The sequence below is a fragment of the Anabrus simplex genome, chromosome 4 (genome assembly GCF_040414725.1).
Source record: "Anabrus simplex isolate iqAnaSimp1 chromosome 4, ASM4041472v1, whole genome shotgun sequence".
NCBI lineage: Eukaryota > Metazoa > Arthropoda > Insecta > Orthoptera > Tettigoniidae > Anabrus > Anabrus simplex.
Genome location: NC_090268.1, coordinates 400,919,930 through 400,944,876, shown reverse-complemented (window position 1 = coordinate 400,944,876; position 24,947 = coordinate 400,919,930). Strand labels below are relative to the sequence as shown.

The following is a 24,947-nucleotide window of genomic DNA, read 5'->3' as shown; positions in this document are numbered from 1 at the left end:
AACTGCCAGGAGATCTCAGTGATAGACTGGCTGCCAAATATATTGTTGCTCGCTTAGCACCACCCAGGGGTCAAGTGTAGGGTATTTTGAGGTTAAACCTACGGACGTGAGCAACATCAACATCTGCTACGCTGATGATATAACATTAGCTGTGCAACACAAAGAACTGGAGAGAACTGAAGAGATTTTAACTAGGGATTTGTCCATTTTGGAAACTTACTTCAGGAACTGGAGACTTAAGCCCAACACCAATAAAACGGAGGTGTCGTGTTTCCATTTAAACAATCACTTAGCAAATACTAAATTGAATGTAAGTTTCTGTGGCAGGATACTTCACCACAACTGGAACCCAAAATATCTTGGAGTAATCTTGGATCGAACACTATCCTACAAGCAACATCTGCTGGGCTCTGCACAGAAACTGAAAACACGTAACATCATTCATAAGCTTTGCGGAACTACCTGGGGTTCTTGGGCAAGCGTTTTATGGTCTTCAGCTTTAGGCTTGGTATATTCAAGTGCTGAGTACTGTGCTCCAGTATGGATGAACAGTCATCACACAAAACTCATTGATACTGAATTGAATTCCACGATGCGCATAATAACTGGCACAATTCGATCTACGCCAACTCACTGGCTCCCGCTTCTATCTGGAATAATGCCATCTGATTTACGCAGATCCACCGCTCTTATCAAGGAATTCAATAAAATCTTAAGGAACCCCGATCTACCTGTGCATGAAGATCTACGAATTATCAACCAAAACAGATTACGTTCACGCCATCCAACTTTACGTAACGCCTTAGACATGGTTGCTAGAAGCTACAACCCAACTACAGAGTGGAAAAGACGGTGGGAAGCAGCAACGGAGACGCACCTGCACAGTATGTTCTCGAATGCCAAACTTCCAAGTGGATTCCAACTACCACGTAAAACATGGTCTGCTCTGAACAGAATAAGAACAGGCCATGGCAAATGCAGAGACATGCTGTTTAAACGGAACAAGTTGCCGACACCCGCGTGTGACTGTGGAGCTGCACGACAAACCATACATCATATTGTCAGAGAGTGTGAAACGCGGGCATACACAGGCAGCAAAATGGATTTCCCGATGGCAACTCCAGAAGCAATACAGTTGATCAGTGATCTTGACATTCAGTTGTAGGGAGCCTTTTCTTGTTCATTGTTTTCTTGTTATGTAAATATGTATATAATTTATATCTAAACCCAACTTGATTGTATGGGCCATACGCAAAATAAATAAAATCAGCTCGAATACAAGCCTCCGCTCCTTGTCGCATGGAGTTAAACAGGCGATCAAAAATGCCTGGTGTAGTGCGTACTGCTTGAGAAGTTGCCACAATGCGCTCACATAAAGTTGCTTCACCAGGAACAGGAGTCGCATACACGAGAGGCTTAACGTGTCCTCACAGGTAAAAGTCCAGGGGGTTCAAGTGGGGAGAGGATGGTGGTGGTCAAGCAATCGGTCCTCCTCTACCTATCCAGCGCTCAGGAAAATGATGAGTATTCAGGTACCTGCGGGCAGCAGACTGAAATGTACGGGAGCACCATCATGCATCAATCAATCAATCAATCAATCAATCAATCAATCAATACTGATCTGCATTTAGGGCAGTCGCCCAGGTGGCAGATTCCCTATCTGTTGCTTTCCTAGCCTTTTCCGAAATGATTTCAATGATTTCAATGATTTCAATTATTATTATTATTATTATTATTATTATTATTATTATTATTATTATTATTATTATTATTCACATTCTGATCACAGGATCTACAGTAGAGTCCACTACATGATGCATGAATAACATTTGTCGATGGGATGCAAGTCGCATGTCTTCCAAGTAATCAGTCAATGCAGTACGCAAGAAATTCGTGTAGTTCTGTCCAGTAAGCCTATTCGGAAGAACGTAGGGTTCTAACAAAGAATCGCCAACAATGCCTGCCCAACAATGCCTTCACTTTAAGAATCTGTCAAACCTGGTTAATAAATACGAGTAATAATTATTCATAACATACTTAGGATTAGATCATAGCCAAATGATTAGGTTAATTAAAAAATTTAAGTGATACCTTAAGATATTAAATTGTAGATAACTTATTTAGTGTATATTTAACTCATCATGTAGGTGTATGTATGGTCGGACAGAATAGCAGGCTTCATAGCCTGAGTCCCGCCATATAAAACAAGACAATAAATGCAATAAAATAAATAAATAAATAAATAAATAAATAAATAAATAAATAAATAAATAAATAAATAAATAAATAAAATGTTAATGGCGAACCTCTGTTGATGAGACGATTGCATGAGGACATGTAAATTATTACTAAAATTAATTTGAGTCCAAAAGTTTGAATAAATCTGTAAGTATACGTTTCCGGACCCACGTTGTTATAACCTTTTTTTTTTCTTCTCTCTATGTGAGGAATCCATTCCTAAATTTTTGCCGTCTAATTTTGGTACACCCTGTATATATAAAAAATTCGCTGGGGCCATCAAGGACCACGTTAAGTCTTATTGCATTTGACACTGAACTTGGTCTTCTTTAGAGCCCAAATTCCTTCATTCTTTGTGAGTGGGCCTACTTGCGCTCCTCTGTCCAAGAGGCACCGTGTCTTTTCTTCGGTTGTTCGTCTCGGTTTAGCCCATTCGTCAATATTTTCTTGCGGAAGCGATCTCTGTTAAGGGCGTCTTCAGCTGAGATATGTAGCATTTGTAGGTCTTCTTTGGTATTATTATTATTATTATTATTATTATTATTATTATTATTATTATTATTATTATTATTATTTTCACATTCTGATCACAGGATCTACAGTAGAGTCCACTACATGATGCTTGTTGTTTTAAGGGGCCTAACATCGAAGGTCATCGGCCCAGTCCACTACAGAGAGCAATTTAAATTGTATTCCCGGTGGCTACCACCTAAGCACCCAGGACATTGAAAGTGACAGTTTGTGAATGGAAGGTGGAAGCTGCTCATCCAGACTTTGGGCGGATTTGTTTCTGAATCAATGACTGGAGAGGTGGGGTCGGCGTCACGGATCGCTTCACGTTTTCCACATACGTACAAGTGACACCATCAGTATTCATTCACAAAGGTTCTGGGAATCCCATTCAAACGATGACAACGTTATTTCACTAGGCGAAACAACAACGCAGATCGCATGAGGCATTTAATAGTAAACATGTAGGTAAAGAAATAAAACAGTGAATATAATATAATATAATATAATATAATATAATATAATATAATATAATATAATATAATATAATATAATATAATATAATATAATATAATATAATATAATATAATATATGTTTTGTCGTTAAACAACCTACTGTACGTTTGCAACTGACGAAGTCGATCGCATAGTAAAATGATTGAATCTCTTCTGTACATATTCAGTTCAGTCCAGTCCAGTCTTCAGCTCGAAGGCTGGTTGGATCCTCAAAATCTCCACCATCAGCTGTCATAGATACTCTAGGCACCACTGCAGATGCGTACTAGGGAAATGAGGAGTGAGGTAGTTTACCGTTGCTTTCGTAGCTGAGCCAGACGTTGCTATTACGTAACGTTCTGCCAAGCCCACTGAATACGAACACCATTTTCACACCATTCATAGCAGGAACTAGCTGCAAAAGGAATTTCATTACTAGCATCGCTCATACCTCAGTCATTTTGTCAAAGCCAAGGGTAAGATTGAGACAGATCAATGAAAGTAACAAAATTGCTATAGCCCATGCCAGAAGATACAGAGCGTTGTATACACTAGGGCTCGCCAGCAAATGCGTTGTGTACATGTAAACAAAATATCCTACTCTAAAAAGAAATGTCCTACTCTTTTATCAAGTATTATTTACTGGTTAAATGTAAGACAAGAACAAGTGTCCCTAACTTTGCCAGTTAAAATACATCTACCCTACTTATCTAAATATAGTCCGCCTCCGTAGCGTAACGGTTAGTGTTATTAGCTGCCGTCCTCGGGGGCCCGGGTTCGATTCCCGGTACTGTCAGAAATTTAAAACTGGCAGGAGGGCTGGCACGTGGTTGAAATGGCCCATGCAGCTCACCTCCAATGGGGGTGTGCCCGAAAAGAGCTGCCCCGCCTGAGGATGAGGACACGAGTTTACTTTATCTGAATATAAATTACGTGGGAGGTTTGAACTCTTGACTGTTGATAAGGGGGGAGACCTAGCTCAACACGGGAAAAAACAGGCCAATATTCATTCGATTGTTAAATATGCTACGAACGTTGTTGAAAAATACTGGCATGCTTCCTAGCGATCAGAAGCAACTGCAATAATGTCAAAATTCTAATTATAACATTTTAAAATAAAATTTCCCGCCTTTTAAACAAAATATCACGGTTTCCTTCATAACTCTCTTACTGTTTCGCGGATAATAACGATTTTTTTTTCAGCGTTTCCTCCCATAGTGTTGTACTACAATCTGTACCTCATTCAGGTCAATGGAATTTATATTAGATTTTATATAAAATATTTATTTTTAGTATTTTCAGGTGCGCGGAATAAAAACTCGACAAAAATATCTAAATCACAATCTATGTTAGTGATTGATGTTCATTTTGTAGGTGGGGTTTGATATACACTTTAAAAATGGAAAAGTACGAAAATTCTTATAAACTTGGAACTTATAAGGGAAACAGTGATATATTGTTAAAAAGGCGGGAAATTTTTTATATGTTTCACCCACTTGCCGCGCGCATTCGTCAGTGTGGCAGTCTCTTTAGTGCCTGATAGTTTCATAGTGTATAGTCAAATAATACTAAATGATTTTAATTGTATAATCAAGCCGCACTTCTATTTAATTGTTATACATGTCTAATATGCCGGCCCCATGGTGTAGGGGTAGCGTGCCTGCCTCTTACCCGGAGACCCCGGGTTCGATTCCCGGCCAGGTCAGGGATTTTTACCGGGACCTGAGGGCTGGTTCGAGGTCCACTCAGCCTACGTGATTAGAATCGAGGAGCTATATGACGGTGAGATAGCGACCCCGGTCTAGAAAGCCAAGAATAACGGCCGAGAGGATTCGTCGTGCTGACCACACGACACCTCGTAATCTGCAGGCCTTCGGGCTGAGCAGCGATCGCTTAGCAGGCTAAGGCCCTCCAAGGGCTGTAGTGCCATGGGGTTGAAGGGGGGGGGGGGGTGTCTAATATTGTTCCTTTGGTGAACGTTTTATTGTGTAGTATTGAATCAAAATCTCAAAAAAACTATTATTACCGCATTTAGGCCCAAGTTGGTAAATTGTGACCTTTACCTCGGTGGAAATTCGCTCAAAGAACATAAATAACTTACCATTTTGTAGCGCGTTTTTTTCCCTTCAGTGTTTGTGTATACAACCCCTCCCCCCCCCCCCCCCCCCGTCCGCTATATCCCACAAACCCAGGTACTGTTTCTTGTCTGTATATTCTTTTCCCCGCACACTTAATTCCTAATCGCCGCTACTGCCTGAGAATGTCACAGAAATATTCCTCAGAATACAGCGTGTAACAATAATGTACGGTCAAACTTTCAGGAGACATTCCTCACACGGAGAAGAAGAAAATATGTTATATGGACATGGGTTCGGAAACGCTTTATTTCCATGTTAGAATTCATTTTCTACGCCTCTGTGTAGTACACTAATAATGGAAAACACATAGGAGCGGAACGTACCAGCATACCACATGAAACTCTTCCACATGTTCAAAATATCCTCCGTTAGCATTGATACCTGCCTCAACCCGCCGTCGCACTGAATCCCAGATACGCTGATATACCCTGAGCCTAACAGCTGGTGGCGGTGATTACTGTTTTAAGAGGAAGTACAAGTAGGCAACCATCTGCTACATAATACTAACCAGAGAGGAAAAATGGAAGGGATTCGACACTTCGAAAAAATGGAGGTATCGGCCAATGAAAGAGAAGGACCACGAAGGGCATGAAAATTAATGACTCCCCAGGCCTCGAGTGCTCTAATAGCGTCGAAATAGGAAAAGAATAAGAACTGACCAAACGAGGCCGGATGGGACAGATGGAAGTGAGGAGCCTGGCACAACTAAGTGGAAGCAACGCCAGGACTCAGCTAAGGGCCCCTTCTATAAAGGGTAACGAACTCGATGACATTCAGCTTGAGAGAACTAGGATGCATGCATTTTCACGCCCTTTGTTACCCTTTCCTTTGTTTTCTCGATACCGTCATTCTTCGAAATATCGGACCTTTTCCATTTCTCCCAGGATCGAACCTGCTAACTTGGGCTCACAAAACCAGCACCTTAACCGTCTGAGTCACTCAGGCCGTCTAATTAATTTTGTTCCCTACGCATAACCCAATGAAATTATAATCAGACGTATTTACTTAGCAGAAGGTGTTCCATAATCTAATGCACGCAACAGAACGAGAAATTAGGCACACAAAAAAACCAGCTATAAGTTTCAATTTAAAAAAACCTCCGTGGCTCAGGAGGCAGCGCGTCGGCCTCTCACCGCTGGGTTCCGTGGTTCAAATCTCGGTCACTCCATGTGAGATTTGTGCCGTACAAAGCGGAGGCGGGACAGGTTTTTCTCCGGGTACTCCGGCGGTGTTCCCTGTCATCTTTCATTCCAGCAACACACTCCAATATCATTTCATTTCATCTATCATTCATTAATCATTGTCCCATAGGAGTGCGACAGACCTCGGCAGCCGGCACAATATTCCTGTCCTCGCCGCAAGAAGGGGGCTTCATCCATTCCATCCCTGACCCGGTCACTGACTGGAAAACAGGTTGTAGGATTTCAAGTTTCAATCTGTTTTGATACGCGCCCCTTCACTAGTGAAAGCCGTGCAAGCAGCTTCTACCTTCCGTCAGAGCGCATACTCTACTCCTTAACCTGTCTGAGATGGAGCGCTGCTCACTGAGGAGAATTGTGCCCGCCTTCGTCTTAAAACAACAATAACCACCATTCTCGTGAGTATGGTACAGCATTTGCGGATTTTTTTATTTTTTATTTTTTTTTACAAGTTGCTTTACGTCGCACCGACACCTATAGGTCTTATGGCGACGATAGGTCAGGAAGGGGCTAGGAATGGGAAGGAAGCGGCCGTGGCCTTAATTAAGGTACAGCCCCATCATTTGCCTGGTGTGAAAATGGGAAACCACGGAAAACCAACTTCAGGGCTACCGACAGTGGGGTTCGAACCCACAATCTCCCGAATACTGGATACTGGCCGCACTTATGGGACTGCAGCACTGATCTCTATACCTGGATGGCTGGTAGCTTGGGTAGCAGTAAGCCGAATAGAAGATGACTGGCGTAGTAAGATGGCAGCGAGCGCATGGTGCAATAGACCACGAGGAGCGCGCTTGCTTTGTTTATGCTTAGTTCAGTGACGCCAGGCCTCTTGATTGTAGTTCCACGAGAGTTCTGTGCTGTGTTATTGCAAAGTAAATAGTAGTGTATTTTACGAATTAAGGTTCGTTGCCTTGTAGTATACTTGTGGATTACAAGATTCAATTTAAATATGTATGTGTTTATCTGAAATATGAATGAAGAAACATTCTACGGGGTATTAACATACCGCAGTGTTCAGCTTATGGATGTACAAACAGAACCGATCAGCAGAAGGAGAAATCATTTCATCGGGGAGTTTTATACTGTACATAAGAATCTTCCTAGGGTAGTGTTTTGAGTTTTAGGTTTATTGTATCTTTTTTCGCATATTCCGGGAGCAAAATGGCAATTAATTTTTGTAGGTTTCCTTTCTCGAGACCCGAACTTCTAAGATCATGGATTAGGAGTATCAGGCGGGAGAATTGGGAGCCTTCTAAAACAGCTGTTCTCTGCTCGGATCACTTAGAGGAAGACTGTTTTGATAGAAATGGACAAACTGTACACCTTAGAAGTGATGTACAGCCAACTGTTTTCAATTTTACTGAACATTAACTGCAAGTAAAGATTTACTTATATTTTTTTTATTTCTCATAATTAAACTGACGGTTTCGATGAAATAATTGCCGTGACCTTATAACAATCTAAGAAAATGAAGTCTGGAGGAATTCTAGACCTTATTTACATCAGTAATAATTATGGGTTTCAGACACTGAAGTGGTGGGAGAAGGGAAAGTGTGGTGGGTGTTTGGGGCTATCCCATTATACTATTTGTGGTATTTGGGACTCTTTTAACTGGTGTTACATATTTCTGATGATGACTATCAATATCGCTTTGCTAGCTGAATTTAATTAAAGAGGTCTGTAATAGTAAATTAAGCTGCAGGTAATGTGATATATTGACAAGTTTTGAATATTTGCTGGTTTTATAAATGTGTACATTTGCTTCATCATCATCATCATCATCATCATCATCATCATCATCATCTGTTTACCCTCCAGGTTCGGCTTTTCCCTCGGACTCAGCGAGGGATCCCACCTCTACCGCCTCAAGGGCAGTGTCCTGGAGCTTCAGACTCTTGGTCGGGGGATACAACTGGGGAGTATGACCAGTACCTCGCCCAGGCGGCCTCACCTGGTATGGTGAACAGGGGCCTTGTAGGGGGATGGGAAGATTGGAAAGGATAGGCAAGGATGAGGGAAGGAAGCGGCCGTGGCCTTAAGTTAGGTACCATCCCGGCATTCGCCTGGAGGTGAAGTGGGAAACCACGGAAAACCACTTCGAGGATGGCTGAGGTGGGAATCGAACCCACCTCTACTCAGTTGACCTCCCGAGGCTGAGTGGACCCCGTTCCAGCCCTCGTACCACTTTTCAAATTTCGTGGCAGAGCCGGGAATCGAACCCGGACCTCCGGGGGTGGCAGCTAATCACGCTAACCACTACATCACAGAGGCGGAACATTTGCTTCAGTTATATTTTAATTTGATAATATGCGCGTTATTTCATGGAAACAGGAAACAGAAATTCATTATCAAGCACCGATTACGATATGTCGAATCTAGGCCTGTATAGTGAGCTACGTTTATAGGTACATCATTTTAAGAATGCATAATTTCGTGGCATACATGTATACAATTTACAGCAATGTTTCCAGAAACTGGTTTTCACTCGTATTGTGTTACCGATCGCTAACTGCATGTATTCAGCACCTAAGTTAATATTTGTTGGCCGTTATTATACACTCATGTTTATTGTTATCCCGGAGATTTACTGACCTCGGAATGACGTGTCAGTGATCCCAATGTCCTTATGCTTTGAGTGAACATGTCTCTATATTTTTAATTATTCCAATGCGCCATTAATTGCGACTTAAAATTGACTATATTATCATTGCTTCTCCATAAGGAGAGCTCTAGGTTGGGTACGCCAACATGGCGAACCGCGCGCTCAACTTGGCGTACTTTCTCCTGCAGCGGAGACCTGCCATCAGCGATCCATGTATAGAGATCAGTAGACTGCAGCTATCAAGCTCGGTTTTGCGGAATTCAAAAGACGTGATTTCTAATGATGAAAACGAACAGGCGGGATTCGACTCCGTTCACTAAGATGAGTAGTAAAACCTGAGATTCATGTCACTTACATCAACATATTCAGACATTTCCTAATATTCCGATAACATCTCTCTCAAGATCTTTACTTCATGTTTTGTAGATTTGTATATCTCTTCGCTATGGACCAAAGGAAAGTCAATGTGAAAGTGTATTCCAAAACAGATGGAACTTTAAAGACACAACTTAACGTAGCTAAAGCATTCATTCCGCGGGAGTGAAACCTGACACTGAAGGGTACTTGTGAGAGAGGTCACTTCTTTACAAGGTGCTCTAGGGAGTACAACGCTCATTCAACAACGCGGAGACGGTGAGCTGAAGGACCGACTTCCTAATTTACACACCGAACTCATTGCCAGCGGTTTAACATCGTACTAACATACTATAGATATGATTAGGCGACAGAACTGGTCCAGCTTCGAGGTTCAGTCCCGGCAATTGTCTGTTAAAATGAGATACAACGGAAACCATATTCAGGGCTATTGACAGTGCGATTCGAACCCGCTATCTCTCAAGTGCAAGCTTATAAATGCAGAACCCATACAGCGCAAGCTACTCGTTTGAATTTCGACATAAATATTGCCGAAACCAAATATAACACTGATGCGCTAAGTGTGGAAATCTAATTTGTTTTCCGCTATTACGTAAGGAACGTTGGTAATTCTGCATGGACTATATTTTGCAACTGTACGGGATTTTTTTACAATTGTCTCTACGTCGCACCGACACAGATAGGTCTTACGGCGACGATGGGATAGGAACCGGCTAGGAGTGGGAAGGAAGCGGCCGTGGCCTTATTTAAGGTACAGCATTTGCCTGGTGTGAAAATGGGAAACCACGGAATTCTATCTACAGGGTTGCCGACAGTGGGTTTCGAATCCACTATCACCCGAATGCAAGCTCAGAGCTGTGCACCCCTAACCGCACGGCTAACGCGCTCGGTTACGAGATTTTTACTGAAAACCATCAACTTTACCATCCAGCTTTTGAATCCAAGCCTTTAAAATTTAAACAACACTAAACGAAAAAGTACAATTTGTTGACATGTGTGCTAAAATGTAGGCTATATGTAGTTCACGATTAACCGATAGCATTCTCATTCCTCACGTATGTACAATCTCAAACTGGTAAAATTTGTCACTTTCCTATACAAAACTCAATCATAATACCGTCATTGTACTGCACATTTTCAGTGTAAGTGTAACCGCACGGGAGCCTCCGTGGCTCAGACGGCAGCGCGTCGGCCTCTCACCGCTGGATACCGTGGTTCAAATCCCGGTCACTCCATGTGAGATTTGTGCTGGACAAAGCGGAGGCGGGACAGGTTTTTCTCCGGGTCCTCCGGTTTTCCCTGTCATCTTTCATTCCAGCAACACTCTTCATTATCATTTCATAGCATTTATCACTCATTAATAAATCACCTTGGGAGTGGCGACCCCACTGTAGTAACAGCCTATATAAGTTTCATTCATTACATCCCTGACCCAGTCAATGACTGGAAAACACGTTGTAGGTTTTCATTTTCATGTAACCGCACGATATGTCAACTTGCAGGCGTTACTGTCATCGTCGCTTTGTTGTTGTGAAAAGTATATACCATTCCCTTTCCTTCAGTGTATGGTTTCTGGATGTCTTTCTTGAGCATCCAACGCTAATTAGCAGGCAAATTGATGTCCCATGGTCTTTCATATCCTCTATCGACTTCCTTTAAATCTTTATAGAAGCTTTCACTCTGTTCTTCACTTAAAGAACCCAGATTGTCAGAAGAACAACCTATAGGTATAATACTTGCTGTGGTTATTTATAGGGTTTCTATTTAAATGGGAGGTGAATTATTATATTATACCTATATGTTCTATTGTTTCTGAGGAAAATGTACCTACGAGGAACTTCATGCGCTCATTCTTCTATTAGGCGGCTGTAAATGTAAACGAATTTATGTTTTACTCTGTATCAACGCTGAAATCCATAACCTTCAAATTATTGAATTGTTTTGAAGCTATCAAATGTATGATCGCCTTTGTTGTTTACAATTGCGATGAGAAGTATCACAAAGGACAGAACAAGCAACTCAAGACGATACAAGAATGAACACAATACTGTTTGTGATAAAATGTGATTTTAGGAAAGGATGTACGAGGAGTCCAAAAATAGTTTAATGTAGTACCGGTACATTCAAATATTAGAAACAGTGTAGATAAAAGCAGGCAAGAGGTGAAGGAAGACAGAGATGATGAATATACATTGCAGATAAATATAGTCAACTGAAGAGAGCTTCAAGTACCTACTTACAGTAGAAAGTGAAATACAGGTGAATTCAAGATTAAGTGTAACTTCATGATAAATAACCGTCTCCGTACTGTGTAAAACGTGTTAAAACATATCCAGGAGCTGACATTAATACAGACCATAATTCAGTTGTTAAGATACGATTGCAACTGAAAATCCAGCTAACAAAACGTCAGACATAAAGAACCAAAAAGATCCGGAAATTCGAAACAGAGTCTCATTCTTTACAATTGTAAATTTGGGTATCAGATCTGAAATCGAGGCAGATGAAACATGGAATGAGTTTAAGAATGCAACTGAAGGTACTGTATTTGTTCAATTAAACACCATAACTTCAGAAAAAAGAAATACTGGATGCACAACGAAATTCTTCAGGTAATCGAACAACGGAGAACAAACTTAAGGAAATGTCTTGACCAACAACCAACTGCCTGCTTGCTCCACTAATTATGGAAAAGTTTTCGACAACGTTAGACATGGCATCCAACTATTTGGAGAAAGTTCAGAAAAGCGGAAGTGTTGATTAACGCATATTGTAAAAGAATTGAATATCTTTAACATAAGCATCATAGTTCCAATCTGCAATACGTGAGTGCAAGAGATGGCGATCACTATCCGGAAACGAATTACCGCGAAACAAGTCGTCAATGAAAACGAATTTGTTGTAGATAAGTAAGAGAATGTGGACGCAGTAGGGAGGACTACGCTACATCGCAGATCTCTCCAGAAATGATAGTTCAGAATGTAATGATGTCGAAGAGGAACTGGGTGAGATTCTCAAGGATAAATTGGAGTAAATTTGAGGCCAAGTAAGTTCTGGCAATGCCGACCAGATCAAATTAATGCAGAAGTGCTTAAACTGGTTTATATTAATAGTAATGCTTTCCGTTTGAAGCTGTTCGACCGTATCTATAACACGGAAAATATCCCTGTAGATTGGCTGCAATCCACCTTTATCAGCCTGCCAAAGAAATGGAATTCGAAACAATACTTCCGAGGTTATAGGTAAGGTAATGATTTATTTTGTTGGAATCTTGCATTCAGTACATTACACATATGTCATGCCAAAGAGAATCCGGAGAAACTGACATTTCACAACTTCAGCCATCCACTTCTAATGAAAATCTTACACTGTGTCCATACTGTGGTAAATTATATGTGAGATTAAATACTCATATTACAAGATCTCATCCGGATAAACACAGGGAAAACTCGTCGAGCGACATGTAGTTTCTGATAATGAGAGTACGAAAATGGTTGAAACAGCAAAACAACAGTTCGGTGAATGCACAAATGCAACAAATTCGAGTAATGATTCTGTAATTTCAGGAAACGTTTCCTACTTTGCTCACGAAAGATTCCTGTCCAGGTGAGTTGAAAGAACTGTATAATGATTTAATAATGGCATTGTTTGACATTACCAGCAAGCTGCCGGTTCCTAAGTACCCTTCTGTGCGTTATTATGAAATGAGAAAACGAAATAACTTCTTTTCGGGGATTGATAGGAAATACAGGGAGTATAGTAACCCACAGTAGCGACCGAAAAGAGACAGGGGGAGAAGAAAGGAAAAAATTCAAGTACGAGCTTGTCCAATATCAGTATTTTAATGATCACTGCTGAGTACAGGAAAGAATAACGAAATCGGTCAGATACCAATTGAAGTACTGAAGGATGCAATGAAAAAAAAAAAAATGGGGATTACCTAATAATTTCTGTCTTGAAAATTATGAACCTATTTTAAGTAGTTCACAGCAGGGCGATCTGGACCCTGCGATTTCTGCATTCTTAGACGTAATGCTTAAATGGGAAGCAGTTCCTGATAAGATGAGAGAGGCAAAAACTATCTTAATTTACAAGGATAATTGGTGGCACATTTCTGTGTGTTCTGCGATAAAGCGTTTAATCGAAAATACTACTGACAGGATATTGAGACAATGCATAAAGTTCAGTGAGAATCAGAGGACTGGTATCTCAGCCAGGAACATTTGTTAATGTTTCATTGGTAGATGGATGTTTGGGAAGAGCTAGAAATGACAAAGTCAACATATCCATAGCAATGCTAGATATAACTCATTGGCCGTGCGGTTAGCGGCGCGCGGCTGTGAGCTTTCATCCGCGAGATAGTGGGTTCGAATCCCACTGTCGGCAGCCCTGACGATGGTTTTCCGTCGTTTCCCATTTTCACACCTTAATGAAGGTCACAGCCGCTTCCTTCCCACTCCTAGACCTTTCCTATCCCACGTCGCCATAAGACCTACCTGTGTTGGTGCGATGTAAAGCAAATAGCAAAGAAGAAGAAGATATAACTGAAGCTTCTGACACTGTAGGGTTAGATCATTTGGATAAAATAATACCTGGACTCTCAACTAATTCCAACACCACTCCGTAATTTGACGGTCTTCGAAGACTGCGAGGTGCCGGATTTTTGTCCCGAAGGAGTTCTTTTACGTACCAGTAAATTTACGGACAAGAGGCTGACGTATTTGAGCACCTTCAAATACCAGGATCGATCCTGCCAAGTTGGGGTCAGAAGGCCAGCGCCTCAACCGTCTGAGCCACTCAGCCCGGCACTCTATAATTCAGTTAAAGTCCTGTCAAGAGGGAACTTCACGAGAATACAGAATTCGAATGGAATTTCCGACCCAATTGAGCTGCAAAAAGAAAGGAGTTTTCCAGGGGTCACCGCTATCTACATCTCTTTTAAATTTAAATATAGATTTAATTCTCAATGAACTGTTGGAAAAATAAATAACTGACAAATATGGCTAAGAAGTTTCAAGAGAATTAGAAAAACTGACTACAGCTGCTTTTGCAGCTGATATTGTTGTTATAGGACATAACATGACCGCAGCTCAGGAACTAGTGATGATCATTACTGCCAAAAAATAGCTCTCTAGTTAAATGAAAACAAATCTTTTTCTATAAATTTTAAACAGGTAAAGCTGACAGTAAAGGACCCATTTCTTTATACTGATTGTTCCATAAGAGGCATTAAACAAGAAGAATACACTAAATATTTAGGTGTTTCATTCAACGAAGAAATGAAATTTGGTCGTGAATCATTCATATTAAATCTTAAAAATGACCTTGAAAACTTAAGTGTCAGCGCCTATGCTACGACCAGAGCAGAAACTAAACACAGTTAATCAGTACAAATGGCCAAAATTTATACATCCATTGCAAATGGCACCAATTCAATAACTTCCAGAAACATCTTTATTTTACTTTTTTACAAATCGCTTTACGTCGCACAGACACAGATAAGCCTAATGGCGACGATGGGACAGGAAAGGGCTAGAAGTGGGAATAAAGAGGCCGCGGCCTTAATAAGGTGTGAAAATGGGAAACCACGGAAGACCATCTTCAGGGCTGCCGACAGTGGGGTTCGAATCCACTATCTACCGAATACCGGATACTGGCCGCACTTAAGCGACTGCAGCTATTGAGTTCGATGCAAAATATTTAGAAAACATAGATGAAATAATTCGTAGCTCCGTCAAGGAAACGCTGCTTTTACCTTCAGATGTACCTAACAGGATGGTATATACCTGTAAGAAGTTCAGAGGTGAGAGTCTGGTATAAGAGTCTTAGGAGGCTTAGTTTCAAAACTGTAATATTATTAGTTTACTGACTATGTGAATACTGAAAGGCCTCTGGAAGAACAAGTTAAAGGGTCATGGTATCATCTGGATCTCCCCAACGGATAATCGTAAATCAGCTGCTAGAAACCTAAGGGAAGAACTTCGTTAGAGGAAGTATGACATTTGGAAAGCATTGCCTGTGAAGGGCAAAGTGATCGAATTATTCAGTGAGGTCACTGAAGCCAATAAATGGATCGCCAACAACTCAGGATTGTCTACCTCTAAATGAGTTACCTGTTTAAAAATGAATAGCAATTTTGCGGCAGTAAGAATAATTCTCGGTCGGTGTTTGGATCGTTCCCGATGCAGATATGGATGCGCGGAGAATGAAACCCTTGCTCACGTTAAAGGGCAATGTGACCATGGTTTATTACTGAGAAACGCTCGACACCATCAAGTAAGGAAACTAATAGCAGCAGTATTGAAAGACAAATCATGGGAAGTCGAGGAGGAAGTATCCTATATTGCATCTTGGCATATTCAAAGGTCACCAGAAATGGATTCATTTTAGACCCAACAGTTAGATTTAAAACGGGAAGAAATCAGGCAAGAGAAGTAATAAAAAAACATACACGAGCCAACAATTGGATATTTCAAGGAAAAATATCATCTGAATCATCTAGGGTCTCGTGGTGTTATTCCAAAATTCTTTGAATCGTTTCGGAAGAAATTCGGATTATCTCAATCGTTACGAGACGAAATTGTCACAGTGGTGCTGAAGTAATCGTGCCAAATTTTAGTCCATCACATACATAAATGAAAATTTGTACACCGTAAAATAATATACAGTATACTTTGAGAGTATACCGAGTCCGATGGGACTATCTCCAATGGAAGACAGTTTTCAAACAAATACACTTATAAGCCTAATGAGCTACGGTAAATTCTGAAAGTGCTTCTAAGCATTTTCGTTTATGGAAAAGAATAAATGAAAAAAATCAGTGAAAATTATTTTGGGCTTATAAAACGGCATTGATAGCAGCGACGGTCTGATGTATACCCACAAGTTTTAGTTCAAAATATCTTGACCAACAACAAACTGTCTTTGCTTCCTTTACTGATTAAGAAAAAGCTTTTGACAACGTTAGACACATGATATCCTTGTACATCAGCTGAAACACATTGGGTTTGACAATAAAGACGCGAACATTATCAATAAGCTGTATTGGAATGGAACAGCTCACATAAAAGTAGGTGCCCACTTACGTGCAGAGATCACAATACAAAGAGGCAAGATAAACATTGTTATCCTCCCTCCAGTCCTTTTAATTCATACTCTAAAGACATTTTTCGAATAGTCATACATGAAGATAAGCGAGCCTCCGTGGCTCAGGCGGCAGCGCGTCGGCCTCTCACCGCAGGATTCCATGGTTCAAATCCCCGTCACTCCATGTGAGATTTGTGCTGGACAAAGCGAAGGCGGGACAGGTTTTTCTTCGGGTACCCCGGTTTTCCCTGCCATCTTTCATTCAGCAACACTCTCCATTAGCATTTCATATGTCAAAGATTTATCATCATTGCCCCAGAGGAGTGTGACAGGCTTCGGCAGCCGGCACATTTCCTATCCTCGCCGCTAGATGGGGCTTCATTCATTCCATTCCTGACCCGGTCGAATGATTGGAAACAGGCTGTGGATTTTCATTTCATTCATGAAGATAATAAAGGAATCGAGATCAACGGAAAGCAAGCAAATAAAACACCATTCGTTATGGAGTGGACACTGTAAAACGTACATGCTGAAAGTTCAGAAGAATTTCAATTCCTTTTGAAGCGCATCAACAAAGTAAGCACGGAGTTCAGCCTCAAAATCCTCAAAATTCATGATAAACAACAAACAGAAAATCAACACTATCATCGCCCTGGACGGAAACATCACTGAAAGGGTGTCACGTTCCAAGTACCTACAAAGATGGCTAATACAAGAATGGGATGTTTAAATCAAAACTAGAATTGGCACTGCAAGAAGTGTATTTGTGAAATTAAATAATTTTGTGAGCAACCGTGACTTCCGATTCGAAATTGTAAGTGTGTCTTGAAGTGTTGTGTGTTGCCGGTGTTGCTTTGCGGTGTAGAAAAATTGACACTAAAGGCTTCTTCAATGAATCAATTGCTGGCCTATGGAAAGGGGAACGCTTCGCACGACGTTCAAGATTCCAGAGGAAGATCACGTCACCAACGAGGACGTACTTCGTCGTGTCGGGAAAATCGTGAAGTCTTAACCCTCGCAAGGCGCAGAAAATTAGACATTCGGTCACATCTTACGAAATGACAAGAACAGCTTGATGTACTAATCATACAGTGTAAGACAGAAGTGAAACGTGGACGAGGGCAGAGATTATCCTGGGCGCGGAACCTCCAATAGTGGTTTGACATCCACGATAACTGCGGCATGGGATACACAAAATAGGAAATTACTAGAAGAAGAAGGAGGGAGGAGAAGAAGAAGGTATCATTGGGATAATGAAGTTTGGAAACTTCCTACCCGGAATGTCATAATTTGTGTATTTCGAAACGGGTTTTTCTTTTTACATGCATTCTCAAGACAGGTTACCAATCCTGTCTTTACGAGGTCCAAACTGACAACCCATCCAATTAATACAAAAATTTATCACGGATTAAAAACCCGCGTTGTTATATTTCCTGGACTCCGTCTTCAAACAGCAAAAGGGTTGCCCACGTTCGGGACCACTTACGTCACTGAATGTTTTTTCTCTGTACTTAAAAATACGAAACCAAATCTGCGGCCCAGAATGATAAGACGCAAACAGGTACTTAGTCTAGCTCTCACACGGTTCAAATAGCGAAGAGCATGGTCTGAAACACACACAGCGAGGAAGAAAAGACCGAGGCATTGACCGGTGGGAGGTTGCTATTTCAAGACATGGAGTTTCTACCGAGTTGTCCCATACTTGAATCCAGAACTCATGTGGGGCAAAACTTGAATTTTACATTCTTAAGTTATCAAACACAGAATGGAAGAAAACAAGGACAGCAAAACGATGTTATAAGAGTAATGTGGGAAAATAAATCCAAGGAAGGTGAAAACAGAGAAAATGCTTGTAGGATATACTGTTCATGAAGAGGTATCCTAGACTCCATAATTAATTAAAGTTTACTAAATACCTCAGGAGTTCAAGTCTGTACAAGAAGGATTTATAGGATTTTCAAAACACGTTAGTTGGAATATCTGTAGTATTTTGTACTATAAACAACTAACTGTGTGTATTAGTAATGACAACAGCAAATGGACACTCACTCTCCAGTTGATGATCATCTGTGACTGGGAGACGAGTTAAGATTATTCGTTCATTCATAGTTTGTAACGAAATAAATATAATTAGGCTTACCCTCTGTCTGGTGATGTCCACGTATCTCAGGCCGAAGTAGTCTTTCTCTGCTAAGTTCAGCTGCCGACATACTTGTTCCAGCAAGTGTTTTCCCTTGTGATGATTCTGGAAAGAGGAAACAAAGTTCATTTAAAAAATAATTCGAATCCTGTAGAGTAGACGATATTAACTCTAATCCTCCCCTTAATTTGAACTAATGTGAGAATTCAAACAAAGCAATTTCATGTACCAACATTAATATATTATGATGAAATATTATTTCACTTTCATTTGAAGATGGCCTGACAAGCAATGAATGGATGGGTGGTATTAAGCTGAATGCCAACGTTTGTCCTGTGGATGCTCTTCCAGGCAGGTCTCGGAAAGGAACCCATTGCCGACATTGCCGGAGTGAGAAAGAAACTCCGAAACACATTCTCTCAGCTTGTCCTTACGAAGAATTACCAAGATACACCCGTTACCGCAGGATATGATCAGCCCTGAGTGATAGAAACTATCAGGTGGAAGAGGAGATTCACGGTTGAGTAGAGAACGTGTCATTTAGACGTATCCGGAAGTACTCAACTAATGGTTTCATTATTGACCATACCATTAGAATGGAAACGAATGAACACTAGCTCGCACAAGTAAATGGAGAGAAGTTTCAAATCTACTACCATCCCATACTATCGAGGAAAATATAACATCTATTGAAATCACAGGCTTACTGACTGATGCTTGAGAGACAATACCCATGAGTATCCTTAGGAACCTTTTACCCAGCACACAGTTTTCTAATACGGAATTCATGATCATCATTATCCGCACATAAAATATAAATGTACTGGCATCATCTAGATCAGTGGTTGAAGAGTAGAAAAAGCAGTGTTATATGTTTCTCGGCAATTTATACAGCCATGTCTTGCAAAAGAAAACACTATAAAAACACATTTGTACTGTAATACAATTATATGTTTTATAACGTACAAGGCAATTGAATAATATTGTAAACACATTTTGGTTTAATTTAACATACCAGTTCAGAAAAAAGTATATAAAAGTTCCCAAATCAGCTTCATTCTTGAGGGTGCAGCAACTGACGCTTTCCTCGTCATACGAGCGAGAAGGAAGCGACCGTAGCACATTCGCCTATCTTAGGTCCGTGCAATCCAGACATTCATCTAGGCTTCAAGTGAGGAAAAGGGAATACCAGGTACTTCTGGAATAATGGAACACTTCCCTTTGCAGCATTTGTATAAAAACTGTCGTAAACCCTTGAAGTTCAGTTCTAATCTCTCAATTTTGGAGCTAGATCTGCTCCAACATTGCTTCGGACGGAGGCAACACTACGACCGCCATGATACGAAGCATAAAAGTTAGTCAGCTGAAACACGAACCGAACTGACATACCACAGATATATAACTGATAGGGCAGCCAAGAGATGACAACATTGCACGGTTTGCCGTTTGTAGGAAATGCTCAGAACATAGTCTGCGACACGCGCCCGCTAAGTAGAAGAAAAGTGTAACGTTCCAGACGTCACAGTGTAATTATGTTAATTTTATTATGTGTAATTAATTCAGGAATTTAACGTCATGATATTTATCTTGGTATGTAATTTTATTATAATTCATGTTTGATCATTTGCTCACTATCATTTCATTACTTTGTAACTACGACTTGTAAACGAGGGCTGAATATCCTCATATTAACTTAGATTTTTGCGACATTCGTTTAAATTTAACTTGCAGTAGAGTTTCCTCTATCTTGCCACATCACCGAGGAAGAAGGAAGGACAAATTTAGACATCAAATTCTGGGAAAAGCGAGCACGTGTTCAAGCGTTGTAACGACAGCTAATGTATTTCGACCAGAATAATTCAAACTGATCACCGCCTATATTTTCAAAGGAGCGTCATGTTGCCATGGATACTGAGTGAAAGGGCTAATAGAAGAACAGTTGATATCATGGTTGGGACCCATCAACTTTAATATCTGGAGTGGGGAGAGACGTGTCAACTGATTGGACCACGTGTAGCGACCTGTAATTAGAGCCAGAAAAGGTTATAAAAGGGCGTGTTGGAGCTCTTGGCATCATTCTTCTTGATTCTTCTATCTTGTATTTCGCTTTAGGTCTGATAACTTGTCTTATGGATGTTATACCATAGTGGACTAGTGTGATAGTTTATCACTTCTACATTCATTACTTCGTTATCACGACGTGGTACTTAGGAATTTCTGAATGATGGGTGGATAGCCACTCTCATCAGGAAGTACGAACAGCTCTGTATTAGACCAGTTTATACCAGTCTAAGACAATAGGTAGTATTAAACTAGATAGAAATGAAACTTTCAGTAAAGTTGGAAGGATTATTAATTGAGTATCCTCTCCACATAACCCAAGGAGGTTTTTCTAACTATGACTTACGGCTCATCTCCAATATATGGGATAGAGCATAACAGGGAGTGATAGTTTCAAAGCCATCATCCAATTAGTGGTTGATGCAATTTGCAAGGCAGGAATGGTACTTAGCTGCAGATGAAGATATCTCAAAGACGACCGGTGATGTTCCAGCTACAAGGATGGAAGCTTTCCAAGGACCAGCAGAACAAGACTACATGGTGAGTAAGCGAGTTAAAAATATTGCAAGTTTTCGCGAAGTAGAGTCATTCAACTTTTTGTTAAATTCATTTCCTATTTTAAATTCAGTTCTCGTTAAACCGTCGTCATTTATATTCAATATAATAAATAGTATTTTCCTAGTTCACTTTAATCAATCTGCCTTAATTAGCCTTTTGATTTCTAATTCTCCTGCTTAATGATTAGTGCACTATCACCCCATCCCTGTGATAAGAGTCCGTCCAAGCATGATTATAAATTTTTATCTTTAAGTCATCAACTTAAAGATTGGCGCCCTTAGCTTGCATGATTGCATTCCTCGTTCAATTATTGTTCTCAAAAAGGGGAAGTCACATAAATGCCGCTCCAACGTAGGGCGAGAAAATCATTAAGTACGGAGCAGTTAATGACAGTAACGATATCAGAATTCGTATTATGAGAAAAAAATTTGGATATCCAAGTTGCATTAGGAGTGTTTGATTGTGGGGTGGGTCATGGCTGATCAGACGAAAGAGGAGAGGATGTTGCGCAGTGGACGGGCGATAAAAGGCAATAACGTATTGAGTTCAGAGGAAGAGTTGTGTAGTCTAGTAGAGGAAATTGAAGATAGAAGTGTAAGTAGTATGGAGAGTGATGGCAAGCAGAAAGAAGTCAGTATGGAGTTAGATGATAGTAGGATGGGGGGCGAAGCGGAAGTAAACACTAACAATGAAAGTAATAATAATGATCAGTTAATGGGAATGATGCAGTTAATGTTGAGTAAGATAGAGGACAGTAAATCTGAAATAAAAAATGAATTGGAACAAACTAAATCTGAGCTTAAAAGTGAATTAGAACAAACTAACACTAAAATTGAGAATATTAAATATGAACTTAAAGAACAGTTAGAGCAAACTAAAGCTGAATTAAGCAGGGAGACGAGGGAAAATAAGGAAGAAGCGAATCGGAGAATGGACGAACACAGTAGGCAGTTACGCGATCTGGTGGTAAAAAATGAACATTTTAATAAGCGATTAGAGGAACAGAAAAGTGAATGTGAACGGCAAGGGAAAGAGGTAGAAGAAAAGTTTGCGGAGCAGAGAAGTAAATTCCTGGAATTAATGGGGAAGGAAAGCAACTCTACTAGGGAGGAAGTAATGAGGCAGGTCACTAGTATTGATAAGAGAGTTGAGACTCAAAAAGGGGAAATACGGGTATTCAAAGACCACGTCCAACAAGAGATTGACACAGTAAAGCTTAGAATAGAAGATGAGACCCGGGCAAGTGAAGAAAGGTTTGCGATAGCTGAAGAGAATAAGATTGAAATTAGGACACTGAAAGAGAAGCAGGTTAATTTGGAGAGCGAAATTGATAGGAGAGACAAAGATGTAGAATGCCGGATGGAGAAAGCAGAAAATCAGTTAAAACAGGTGGCAAAGGATAAACAGGTTTTCACGGGAAAGCAATGTCTAGGAAATAGCTACATTAGGGAAATTGAACTACCTAAATTTAATGGGAAACAAACGAACCCGCTAGATTTCCTTAAGATGATAGAAAAACGGTTTGAAAAGCGTCTAGAGGAAGGGTCTATGGACTGGGAAGACGTTATGGAAAATATTGACCATGCTTTTGTAGGAGAAACTCGGTCTTGGTTCATGGTATATAGGCAAACGATGACGAACCTGAAAGAATTCAGAAATAAGTTTAGAGAGAAATTCTGGAATGAAGCGATACAAGCTCGGGAGAGAGAAAGGGTAGTATTTGGGAGGTACAAACAGCATGAGGGAGTCACTATGACCAAATACTTCCTGGCCCATGTCATGATTTGTCAGAACTTATATGGTATAACCGAGGGGTCTGATGTAGTTAGACTACTTTTGGGACATTTTCCGGACAGGGTGAGAGAAGCGGCCTGCATGCAAAGAGTTGGTACTATTCAGGAGATGGAGAACCTACTAGGCAGTTTTGATGCTTTAGGTAACCTTAGGAGTAGAACGGAGAATATTCAGAGCTTTAGTCATCACAACGGAATGAGACATAACGGAAGAACACAGAATCACGAAGCTCGCAATCAGTTCAGACCTCAGCATAACAGTAGGAGCGGAGCACCTGAATATAGGACAGGAAATTCCCAACGGGGGCCAGAGCAATGTACTAATGAGTCCAACGTCAATACACAAAGGGAACCTTTAAACTAACTAGAGGCTGTAATCTTAGGTCAGAATTCCAGCCTAGTACGAAGGTAGCGAAGTGTCTTGTCATGAAAGTGTTACCATATGACCTAGATGTTAGAGACGATTTGTTGTATGAACCCGAGCAGAATAATGGAGATTCAAGTAATAAAGTAGTCAATCCCGTTGTTAAATTGAAAGTTTGGGGGGCGTGGGTTAAAGTTTTTATTGATTCTGGTAGCCAAATATCATGTATTAGTTCTCAGTGGTATGAGTCATTAGTGAAACAGGGTATTCAGTTGGAGGAAATGCCTGTTAAGTCTACTTTCATCATTACGGCTGTTGGAAAGAGGTCTAAGCAAATTTGTAAACAAGTAGCTGTTCCGATCTGTATTAATAATTTTATTACCGTTCAGATATGTTTGGTAATTCCGCATTTGATATTTGATCTTATCTTGGGATCTGACTGATTAACGTTAAAATTGGCTCAGTTAAATTACAATGATTCAGTGCTAAATTTGAGGTGGAATAATGAGGATATCAAGGTCAAGTTTGAGGAGGAAATTCAAAGGAAAACGGAAGTTAGTACAGTGTGGAGAATGAGAGAGGTTTCTAAAGTTAATGAAGAGGCTAGTGAGGGCCTGAAGTTGTGCCAGTTGTGGATTAATGAGGATAAAATATGTGGCTTGAAAGAAGCCGTAGGTAGAAATCAGTTAAATGAAGTCCAGAAGGACAAGTTATTTGAAGTGTTATATGAACACATGGAGATTTTCTCTGAGAAATCTGGTGTTACCCATCTGTACGAGCATTCTTTTTCTGTGCTGGATAAGAGTCCATTCAGCGGACCGCGGTATCCGATACCACACAAATATGCCATAGCCGTAGAGGATCAAATTCAAGCTATGTTAGCAGACGATGTGATTGAATTATCAAACAGTCAATACGTTAATCCCTTAATTGTCGTGCCTAAGTCTGATGGATCAATACGTTTGTGTATTGATGGCAGGGAAATGAACAGACGTATTGGTGCTGATCAGTTGAGATCACAAACCATTGAAGAGTTGATACAGAGTTTTCAGGGTAAGAGTTGGTTTTCTACGTTAGATCTTAGGAGTAGTTTTTGGCAAATACCTTTGAGATCAGAAGACAGGCCTCTTACTGCTTTCAGCTATAAGCATAGTTTGTATCAATTTAGGCGTGTTCCTTTTGGGACCCGTACGAGTTCGGCAGCTCTAATTCGCGCACTAAGTATTGCCTTGGGAGATGATACTGGAGATTATGCTACGATTTATATCGATGACTTGGTTATAGCATCTAGTACCTTTGAAGAGCACTTGGACCACTTGGAGAGGGTTTTTTCTAAATTAGATTATGCTGGTTTTACTCTGAAACTTGACAAGTGTGTTTTCAGT

The 24,947-nt window shown here is 40.5% G+C and overlaps 1 protein-coding gene across 1 annotated transcript in view; it reads right to left on the bottom strand.

Annotated features, from left to right (window-relative positions):
* The window catches only part of Frmd5 (FERM domain containing), a 371,042-nt gene that overhangs the window by 124,668 nt on the left and 221,427 nt on the right, over positions 1 to 24,947 (bottom strand). Inside the window, exon 2 of the mRNA XM_067146590.2 lies at positions 18,787 to 18,891. Within this exon, the coding sequence (XP_067002691.2) occupies positions 18,787 to 18,891 (105 nt within the window). The remainder of the gene's footprint in view (positions 1 to 18,786; positions 18,892 to 24,947) is intronic.